This window comes from Frankliniella occidentalis, unplaced genomic scaffold, assembly GCF_000697945.3.
Source record: "Frankliniella occidentalis isolate FOCC.00 unplaced genomic scaffold, Focc_3.1 Scaffold179, whole genome shotgun sequence".
In the NCBI taxonomy this organism is placed as follows: Eukaryota; Metazoa; Arthropoda; class Insecta; order Thysanoptera; family Thripidae; genus Frankliniella; species Frankliniella occidentalis.
The window spans coordinates 109,654-120,468 of record NW_026267305.1 but is presented as its reverse complement, the minus strand read 5'-3'; the positions used below and the strand labels follow the sequence as shown (position 1 = coordinate 120,468).

Sequence of the window (10,815 nt, the reverse complement as noted above, 5' to 3'; positions counted from 1 at the left end):
GGGGGGACTGCGGTAAGTTGAGGGCACGAGTGTTATGAACGCACACAACGCCTCCGATACACAACAATAGGAGCCTAACAGGCCTAAAGGCACTAAAGGCAAGACCCGGTGATTTGTATGGGAGGTGCTTTATAACACTATCGCAAGGGCAACATCCAAACAGCACATTCAAATTATGCACCTTTCCGATGGCATCGGCTGGCATCGAGGCTGGAAAGCTATTTAGGACTTTTACGCCGTTGCCGTCGCTTGAAAACGTCAAAACCTAGTGAAATTTTTTAGTAGGATAGGATAGGCCGCTGAGCTCAGCGGGGCGGCGTGACGGGCCGGCCTACCGCCCAGGCGCGTGGTTAGAAGAAGAATCGGGGGGAAAAGCGAGGGAAAACTACGTGGCATAAGGCCAGGTACTCGACATGCGTGGGGCCTGGGTGGGGTGAAGAGGGTCGGCCGTCGGCCTGTCACTGGTGTGACTAGGGTTGATGGCAATATCGCTCGGAAGTGAGGTGGGTCGAGAGGGAGAGAGGAGCGGAAAAGGGGGAAGGGGGGGGGGGCGACCGAGGCAGGCACTTTGCGGCTTCAGCCTGCTCTTTTGTTTGCGATTGATAACACAACTACAGTACCTGGGTGGCAACGTGCACTGTAACGTTTCTCGCCCGGCGACACAAAACCATCTGTGTGAGTCTGCCACACGCGCGAGAACGAGCTGGCGGGGCGACGGCCCCGTCTCGTCTCACTCCCAGTAGCTCTCACTCGGAGCTGCATCTCTCTCGCACGCACAGGAGCTGGGGCTGGAGAGGGGAGGGGAGGGGAGGAGGAGGAGATAGATGTAGTGTAATAGAGGATGGGCGATGGGCGGGGAGGGCGAGAGGGGAAAGGCGGTTCGTTTGGAAGCGGAAGAAAATAATTCGTATACGGAGCAAGCAACGGAGCGCGGCGGCGGCTCAGCTGGGACAACAATGAGGAGATTGGCAGGGGGTTGGAGAAAGGGAAAGGAGGAGGAGGAGGGGTAAATAAATAACCGAAAGAGCCCACCGGGTGGACCCGACGGAAAGGGTCGGAGGAGGACGACGACGGGGCTGAGGACTTGATTTACGATTCCGCGAGTAAACCAACGTGCACGAAATTTAAGACCGCCACCCGCTGGCCCCGCCAACCCCCGCGTCGTCTCCTCTTGTCTACGTCGCTACGACGTCAACCCCCTCCCCCCAACCACCACCACCACCACCACCACCACCCGGCCCAGCCTCCCTCGCCTACCCCCCGCGAGGCCGATCTGCCGACCGAGACGTGCCTGGACGTGCGCTGGAGGGCTAAGCAAGCAGCACAAGGGCGCGTCGCTGATGTGAGCCCGAGACGCTAACTACATACCTACACCACCGTGGAGATCCCCCCGACGGCCGTGTCATCCTTCCTCACACGCTGACGCACATCACAACTACATGTTGGCCGACAACATTGTGTGCACCATATTGTATTGCATCGTCGCTACGCGAACCTTCACATTCCACCACCGATATTGCGAAATCAAATCGAGAAAGAAGTGTGAGAGGTTGCCTGTTGCCGCACGTCTCCCCTTCCCCTCACCCCCCCTACGAATACCCACGCCACAAGCGAACTTTTGACGACCTAAAAGCGTACTGGTGAACCATGTTCGCTTTTGGTACGTCAAGTGCGCAAATCGACACCTATGCGCACAGAAAACGAAGTCGGACGAACTTTCACGGCGCACCTGGGCGTACTCATGGCGTACTTCAATGCAGATCGCGGTTTGTACGTCCCGGGTTCGTCAGAGCGGACCTCAAGCATACAAATAGTGAACATTTTTTTCGGCTCGGGAAGGCCATATTAGCGAATGCATTAGCTAATTTAGCTAATTCTTTTTTTTCCGTGTCCCTTTACCTATGTCGACGAACGCTACAGGAACGTGCGAAAGAAAAGGGGTTGCCCGCTTGTCGCTGCCTAGTTGTAGAAATCAGAATCACGTCACGTGCAGCGTGGCACTCCTTCCGCAACCCGGAATGATTATTTCCTTAATTTCATTTCACCCGCGACCATTTTAGGTGAATGACTCTTGACTACGGCAAGATAACAACCATTTGAAATTATATTTCGATTGTTGAAAACCATTTCTTCTTCATTTGCAAAGATACGCTTATATTTCTGTAACCTCGCGGTGAGGCATTCGGTCGCCTCCGTTGCTGGGTGTCGCGAATGACGTCTAAATGGTACTCTGAGAAGGGTCAGTCTAAAAATCGTCATCAGACAATTAATAAGACTTGCTGGTTTAAACCAGCAAAATTTTGTTATCTGCCGAACGTCAGTGGATAGCGGAATCTTGATCTCAAACTTCAATAACAAACTGTAGCCAAAAATCTGGCAAAACAAACGATGCCCGTTTAGTATTTCCTCCAAGACGACAAATCGATAACGGCGACCAACTTTTTAGCTGCAGCCATGATGTGGCAAACGACTCCTAGTCCCCACAACGCAATAAAGTTGGATTCCTGCTATTAGCGGTTCTGATCGCTACGATCAACCCGTCGGCTGTCGCAACTAACGTGCCGCAGCTATGCCGCTTGGTTGTCACAATCAGAAAGTCGGTACTCCTGGTATCTATCGAGGGAAATGGTCGTAGTCGACTTTTGGTTGCCACAACCAACCATTTTTTTTCCGTGTGTGGCGGCAGGGTGAGGTCAAGGGGAATACATTCAAGATACGGCTTTTCGGGGAGGTGTGGGTGAAAAGCGGCCTAACATCGTAAAAATACGAAAGGTAGTTTATCACGGAAAAAAAAGATTCGCTGAGTCAGCTAATATATTGACTGGTATCTGGACAGACAAGCTCATAAACTTCTGTAACCCCTATATTGTCTACTCTAATCAATCATTGGCTGTGCCAGTCAAAAATTAGCTGTAAGAGCTTATCCCTTACCTGAATCAGTCGAGGTCTACCTTACTGATGCAGGCAAATCATTACTTCATACAACTAATCATTGACTGGCACAGCCAATGATTGATTAGAGTAGACAATATAGTGGTTACAGAAGTTTATGTGCTTGTCTGTCCAGATACCAGTCAATATATTAGCTGACTCAGCGAATTTTTTTTTCCGTGATGATTCTAAAATGTACTCCAACTTTTTTCTAAAAAGGCCTGTCTTCTGGCAGGGAAACACAGCCATATTAGTGCAATAGCCATTTCCCTTAACACATTGAGTCCCACGTGACCACACGTAAGGTCACAAAAACACGTCCCCCCCCCCCCCCCCGGGACTCAACGTGTTAAGTGGACAGTTTGGTGGAATTGGGAAGTCATAGAAGCCTATGTTTCTGATAATTTTCTTTTTTAATTTAGTAAAGCACTCACAAAATACGACCTTCTCAAGCTTTCCCTGAAATTAAGGAGCCACCTTAAGCTCTGAAAATCTCTAATTTTGCTAAAACCGGCCCATTATTTAAAAGTTCTATGCACAAACTGGTTTGAGGTGTAGTGCCAACTCTTATGTTAACATTTTCCATTGTGCACGTAGATTAAACCCGGCATGGATATCAAAATCAAACAAGATGTTTGTTCCTAGTACATTTTCCGAAGGGAAGCTCATGAAAACTCCTAAAGAGTTAGTATTTTCTTAACAAGGCCTAACTCTGCACGGTAAAAATAGTTTCTTGTATTACAAGAACTGTCTCGGATGCCATTTGTTCTCCATATGATCCAAGACACGGTCTTCTAATACAAGAAATTTTTTTTCGCCGTGTGAACCGCACACACTTTTACAGGCCCCACGACCTCCGAAATCCTGGACGGGGCTGAGAAACGCAACGACAGAGGGTAGCGTGTGTACTCAGGCGACGTTTACTGGGCAGCTGATTGGATCAGAAGATTGTCTTTTCCTCAATGTATACACACCCAAGGTAAGGGCAGGGCTGAAAAGGTCTTATGCAGCAGCTGAAGTATCGCCCGCCATTTTGGATTTTTTATTTAGGTCAAGATACTGCACACAAAAGTATACACTTTTTCAGGGATAGCTTGATGAATGGAGATATGGAGAAGTCTTTTACTTTTCTCAGCTGAAGGGGGTCAGTTGGTAAAATAATCCTGAATCTTGCTTTTTTCAACCCTTAATACAACAGAAACGGTGCATCACAGACACCAAGACTTTTTTCCCTTCTGATCAATTGTGTCTTTTTAAACAAAAATATTTTTTGAAACTTTGCAAAGGGTTTGATGGTTTGGCTTCCGGAAAAGCTGCAAAATAATGCTGAAAACGTGTACGTACAAAATTTACGCGCAATGTAACTTCAATAAGGTTTGTCTGAGGAAAATAAGATTTTTCACAAATTATTAATTTTATATAGGTACATGTCAGAAAACTATACGCAACTCTGTCCTGAGGGTATTTGGTGGTAATTACAGCATCAATCGATGCAAAACTTCCATTAGAGTTGTACTTTAAGCTCGGTTCCACAATTTGTGTTGCTATTTTTTCACTTTTAACTCATCCTGAGCTATGAAACTGAATGAAATGTGTCCTGTAACCTTCCCTCGACTATGTCCCTCCAGCTCACCCTCAACATTCAATTGCAATTTACTTTTATTTCCTTTGATTAGAAGTGGTCCCATTATTATTTTGGTGCAGCTAACTTTTGTAGCTATTAAACACAACCGGGTCAAGTTCTCAAAATCACTTTTTCAGTCATTAAAAAAAGAAATAATACTTTTATCCCTTACATTTCCTAAGACCTCTCGCACATGCGACCGAGGTAGCTAAATGATCAGATTTCATAACCTAAACGGTTCGAAGAGGCATATGTGCGTCCACTTAAATAAAGTATATAACCTCAAGAATGCACTCACTGTATAAACTACGTGAAAGTTCGATCGTGTAATATTTTTTTAATTAAAAGAAAAAGGAGTGTGCCAGCGTAACAGTCGCCATGCACGTAATTACCACATCTTCAAAACGGCAATAGAAACAAAAATAGGTTACGCCGAACGGTAAATAATATACCACACTGTTTGTAACCGACGGCACAAACATAGGGGGGTGAATTTTGGGCTCGCATTGTTTTTTAGCCCGCCCTTCTGCTTTTAAAAAAGCAGTAAAGCGGGCTTATGCAACCGCTCTCGTGTCCGTCCGTCCGTCCGTCCGTCCGTCCGTCTGTCTGTCCGTCTGTCGTCCAAGTAAGAGAAAGATGAGCTAGAGGTCAGCAAATTTCAGGGTATTTTAGGGGTCACTCCTGGACAACGGAACGCCTGGTGCAAATCCTGGCAACCACCTCTAAAGGGGTAAAAGGGTGTAACAAAGAAATAGGGGTTGGTCCAAAAAGTAGAAAAAAAAAATATAAAAAAATTATGGTCTTAGGAGTAACTTGTGAAAGTAGAGTCCTGTGGGAAAAAAGTTTGTGGGTCATTCTCCAGAAAACGGGCAAAAACGTGTCCAGCACTTTTGAGGTTACCGAACGGACAGATGCCCATGAGGTTGATAGGGGTTTGAATGGTAGGACGCTACTTAGCAGTAGGTACATCAGAACCCTATCAACCGTATGCTCGTTTGAAAGGTTTTTTCAAGAGGAAGACAATTGTGCAGTCAAAATGACAATAATCCTAGTGCGTTAGGAGAAATCAGCGATAAACGTAAGATGAGCTCGATCGAAAGAACTTGTCAAAAGTAAGCTCATGGTGTGATCGAAACCACGATATCTTGCCTACATACAGAGATAAAGCACATTTTTTGTCTTTCCGGTAACCATCAGATACATTTTTCGTCTTTCCGGTAACCACCAGCCACATTTTTTGTCTTTCCGGTAACCTCCGGACACATTTTCCGTCTTTACGGTAACCTCTGGACACATTTTATGTCTTTCCGACAACCTGCGGACTCACTTCTAGTTTCCGGTACCCTCCGGACATATGTTATGTCTTTCCGGTAACTCCCGGACACTTTTTATGTCTTTCCGGTAACCTCCGAAAACACTTCCTGTCCTTCCGGTAACCTTTGGGTACACTACTACGTTCATTCTTTCACACCTACTGTATGTTCTACCCAGAAGGCAACCGATTTGTCCGCCGCGCCTATGCCACCGTGTCTATCCGGTGACTCCGTAGATTGACAAAAGTGGGGGACAAGCATTAATTTGACTTTTCATGTGAACAAAACATGTTTGGACATGCAACTCTTGTCGCAATCTCAAGTTGGACCTCTGATCTATCGTTTTCATTAGTAGTTTGATCTTAGTTCGAGTTCTGAATAGTTTATATTTCATATTTAAAAAAGTAAGGGACACGATTTTTAGCCTTTTTACTCCGTTTTTTGAGGAACATGTGTGAACTGCTGGGCTATAAAGTTTGAATTGTTGCCATAATTCATTTGAATTGTGTTTCTAGATCAACAACGAATGTTTCAAGACCGTTCCGAAGTACCTAGCTAGAAAAACTGCATTTTGAGAGCAAAAAGACACGAATTTCCTGTTTTCACCGCCCAGGTCTTCGTGCGCAGGGCGTGGCGATTACCCGAACAACGTCTGGCAAAGGTCTATTCTTAAACAAGTAGGACTTGACGCGGTTTCGTGAAAAGGAGAATCATTCGAAGACGAGTAGTAGTGTATCTACCTTATTCTCCTGCACCCACCCGTAAGCAGACTTATCACGTAGACACGACACGAGCGCCCGCAGACCTTCGGTGCTGTCGTAGTTTGTGTGACTGTCGCTCGCAATGCTGAGAGGCGCTGCGCGTCAGGCGCGTCTGCATCGGAAGCACTACGTCAAGCAGAAGGCATTTTCAAAGCAGTGTGAAAACTGTAATCTAAGCAACGTCAGAGGAAGAAAGGCAGATGTTTTGTGTCGGTCGTAGTCTATGATGCAAAGGGCGATGTTTAAAAACCCCAGCCGTCACGATCAATGTCAGGACTAGCCGTAAAATAAGTTATTCTGTCGTCTTCGAGGGGTGCCTTAACTGTGGTAATCAGGTGTACACAGAGTTGGTAATCACTGGTAATCTACACACTCTTGAGGGTCCTTCCAAATGACAAATTTGTTGAATGACAGATGTATTTTTGTGCACATCTTGTCTAAATGCAAACGCCCATATCTAATATGACGTATTTTCATCCCTCCTATGGACAAAAACATAAATTGTCCAATCATAGCATGCAAGTTTGTAACTTGCAAGATAAAGAATTAAGAATTACCTAAAATGGGCACAAAAATATATATTTCTCGGGACACAAAATGGTTGTTTCGATTTAGAATGCAGGCGAATCATACCTAGTATTCATGGGTAATCCTTGGCCGGTGTACACATTTTTATAGAGTTGGGCACCCCTCGGTCGTCTTCAAAGTGCACTTGCAGGTTAGCGGCGACGCAGATTTATTTAATTTTGAGAAACCGGACTCGAGGCCGAAGAGTCACTCAGGTATACAACTATTATACTATACATATTTTTACCAACTGACCCTCAGGGTGTGATAACTTTAAAAACGTGTTTTTTATTTGATCGGCATAATCTTTTAAACAGAAAGACTCATGAACGGGTGATTAGAGCGATACATGTACCAGTTTTACTGCCTATATTTTGTTTTATTTTAGTTCAAAACTTAGATGTACTTAGCATAACGTTCTAGCCTTGCCGTGTGCCCCCAGCCAGTGTGCCGGCGCCGGCATAAGTATTTTTATTTTTTTTTGCATTAGCCAGTGACGTGTCTGTAATAAGATAATAATAATTAGTTCAGAATAATTTGTTCCAGCTCAATTGTACGAGTCTTTTACCAGTTTTGTTCTTCCTTCATTCGAGTGCGTTCATTTTCGGAGATGGTGGATCATCCTGGTATGGCCCTGACTTTCTAAACTACAATGGCGTCCTCCTTGTAACAGCCAACTACCGCCTCGGGCCACTAGGTGCGTTAGCCGGTTTCAACCAACTCGGTGCTTAATATACGATATTATGCTTAGAGTGGTATGTCTTAAGGTGGGCCTGGAACCCATCACCCATCATTTCAGAATTTGCTGTTACTGATGCAGCCCAAGTTTGCTAAATGTAAATTGAAAGTTTGTAATGCAATAACTACATTGAATGTGTAATGCAGTGAACACTGCAGGACTTTAAGTCACCCCAGGTGGCATAGCTGGATAAAATGTGCATTTTTTATCCAGGCACCTTATATGCGCTTAAATGCGCGTATCAAATGGGACATATAATGATGCTCGAATGCAGGTTGCTTCATTTTTCTACCTTGGACGATGATGTACCTTGATTTATTCATATAAACTCTGCTGGGAACCATATCGTTAATTCTACTAAACGCTTGCAGCAGCTATCTTGTTCTCATACACCAACGCCGTTATTTTAGGTTTTTTAAATCTAGAAACAGCAGGAGCGCCGGGAAACGCCGGGCTCAAGGATACTCTGGCGGCTTTGGAATGGACGAAGAGAAACATAAAATCGTTCTGCGGTGATCCCGCGAAAGTAACAGTGGGTGGACATTCCGCAGGAGCAATGATGGCTAATGTACACACACTTTTAGCCCGGAGTCAAGGTAATTGGCTGAGCGATTATTGGCTAAGCGATTAGCAAAACGTTTTACTCCGTCTGGTCGGAAAAAAACGTTTTCTGTCTGTCCGCACGATAACTCGAGAACGTACTGACCTAGCAACTTCAGATTTTTGGGGTCGTTTTGTAAGATGTACGCCAGACCACCTCGCGCGTAACAGGCTTCGCGATATCTCACGAAACACTTTGTTACTCTGCGACGGGCCGGGCATCATACATCTACCTTGGCCAGTGGCGCTGACACACGAGTCGAGTGTTGAAAAAAGTGAACACGAAGGTATGGGCCTAACACGGGTCGGCACTTTCGTGTAGCCTAAAGGGTTGTAATTTTTTCGCTTAATTTTGCCAAATGTCCTCTAGCGCCTCAACGGTGTGAGCTAGATCAACACAGACAAAATTTTCGCCCGATGGGCTCTACATTGACGAGTGGGGGGCCTGTTGTTTTTGATTTTTTTTAAATCAAAGTTTCGAGATAGAATACTCATTTTCGAACTCGATTGGTCTTTTTATGGTAAAAATCTACCTTGTATTTGAACGAGTAGAGCAGCGAAGTGCTTGCTGTTACGCGTTAATCGCGAGTTAACGCTATGTTTCCGTAATATGTTCTTGCTGGATTAGGTTGTAGGAAGAGAAGCGCCGTATGGATTGGACGACTTCTTTCAGCAATGGGATGTTCCAAGTTCCAAGCTACCTAAAACGGAAGTGAAAAAGAACAAACTGACTAATTTTATCTGTTTCCGTCCGCCCAGTTAGAGAAATTACCATGGTAGTTTGGTCCGATCCTAACCTCTCAAATATGGAAGGGAGGTCGAAACTGATGACACTGATCTGACAGTTCCTCATACCTGAACGGCCGTGGGGCTCGTGATTAGCTCGACCACTCGGGGCTATTACTGAAACAGAAAAGTCAGTGAGATTGTCCTCTTTCTTCTTCCGTTTTGGATGGCCTGGAACAACCAACATATTACACGTTTACGCGCTATATTTTTGTTTCATGCAAATTTCTGTGCAAAACTGCAAGATTTCGAATAAAAAATGCAAAAAAGTGTTCAAATCAACTCGGAAATATGTTCAAGAAAAACATATTGCTTTTAAGTGCGGATAAATACTCTACTACTCCAAGTGGTATCCTTACATACGCTTACATATTATTACACTTCACTGTAAAAAATATTTCTGATAAAAATCCCACAAATGTATTTGGAGCTAATACATATGCATGTGTGGGATTTTTCTTATGCTTCTGTATGGGGAAAATCTCATGTACAAGCAGCAGATCTCATAGATGGGTGTAGGATTTTTCCTGTACGAGTGTATTGTAAAGATCCCACATGAGTGCAGCAAATTTTCTTGACAGGTGTGAAGCCGTACGTCTTTATTAAAATTGAAATGATATTTTTGGGGTATAGACTTGGACCTTACTCTCGCTGCACTTTTAGTAATTTACATGTAAGTACGCAATTATAATAGCCGTACCCACCGAAAATGAGGTCAAACTTTGACCGCAAGGTTCCGAAATTGCAACGAAATGGACAACGACCAGTATCGTTTGGGTTGACTATATTTCAATTTTAAATGCGTTCCGGCATGATCGAACACCTGACCCTCGAAAATGAAACGGCCGATCCTCCCTGCCGAGGGCTCCTTTCAGGGCTAGACTAGAGGGGGGAATCACTTGGGTTCGTAGCGTACGGGCTATTTCCTGGTATTTCTCTTTCCATTTCGGTTATTTCTCCTGCCATTTCGGTTATTTCTCGCCTATTCCGCATTATTTCAGGGTATTTCGCGGTATTTCGGAGTATTTCAGGGATATTTCGCGAATATTTTACCAGCCATTTCGGGTGTATTTCGCTCTATTTCGCCTTTATTTCGGACCACATCGGGGGAAGGTGTACGAACTATTTCGCAAGTGATTTCCCCCTCGGCTAGACTCGGATTGATGACGGACTGTCCTGGAACAAACTTGAAAGTGTGAGAGACGATCGGACTATTTTTGGATCAGTCCAAGACAAGTTTCGGAATGATTTCGTTTTGTACTGGTTTCTATACCTTTCATAAAACCTTATTTGACTAAAAGTAATAGGGTAAGGTGCCCAGTGATGGCCAATTTTCTAGATTTGCAGCCAAAATCGTCACTTTACGATCCTGGCACGGAACTAATGTTCTAGTAGGGGAGAGTGGGGCACATTGGTCCGTTTTTTTTCTTTTTGCTCCCAATGCTTCATGTGACGAGCAAGAAATTATTTTCTATCGCCAAGTTTTAGTTTGGT

General features: G+C 44.7%; 1 protein-coding gene across 1 annotated transcript in view; it reads left to right on the top strand.

Moving 5' to 3' along the window:
• The window catches only part of LOC113211838 (juvenile hormone esterase-like), an 84,798-nt gene that overhangs the window by 16,870 nt on the left and 57,113 nt on the right, over nucleotides 1-10,815 (top strand). The window contains exons 4-6 of the mRNA XM_052271925.1: nucleotides 3,776-3,910; nucleotides 7,743-7,893; nucleotides 8,346-8,531. Coding sequence (XP_052127885.1) covers nucleotides 3,776-3,910; nucleotides 7,743-7,893; nucleotides 8,346-8,531 — 472 coding nt within the window. The remainder of the gene's footprint in view (nucleotides 1-3,775; nucleotides 3,911-7,742; nucleotides 7,894-8,345; nucleotides 8,532-10,815) is intronic.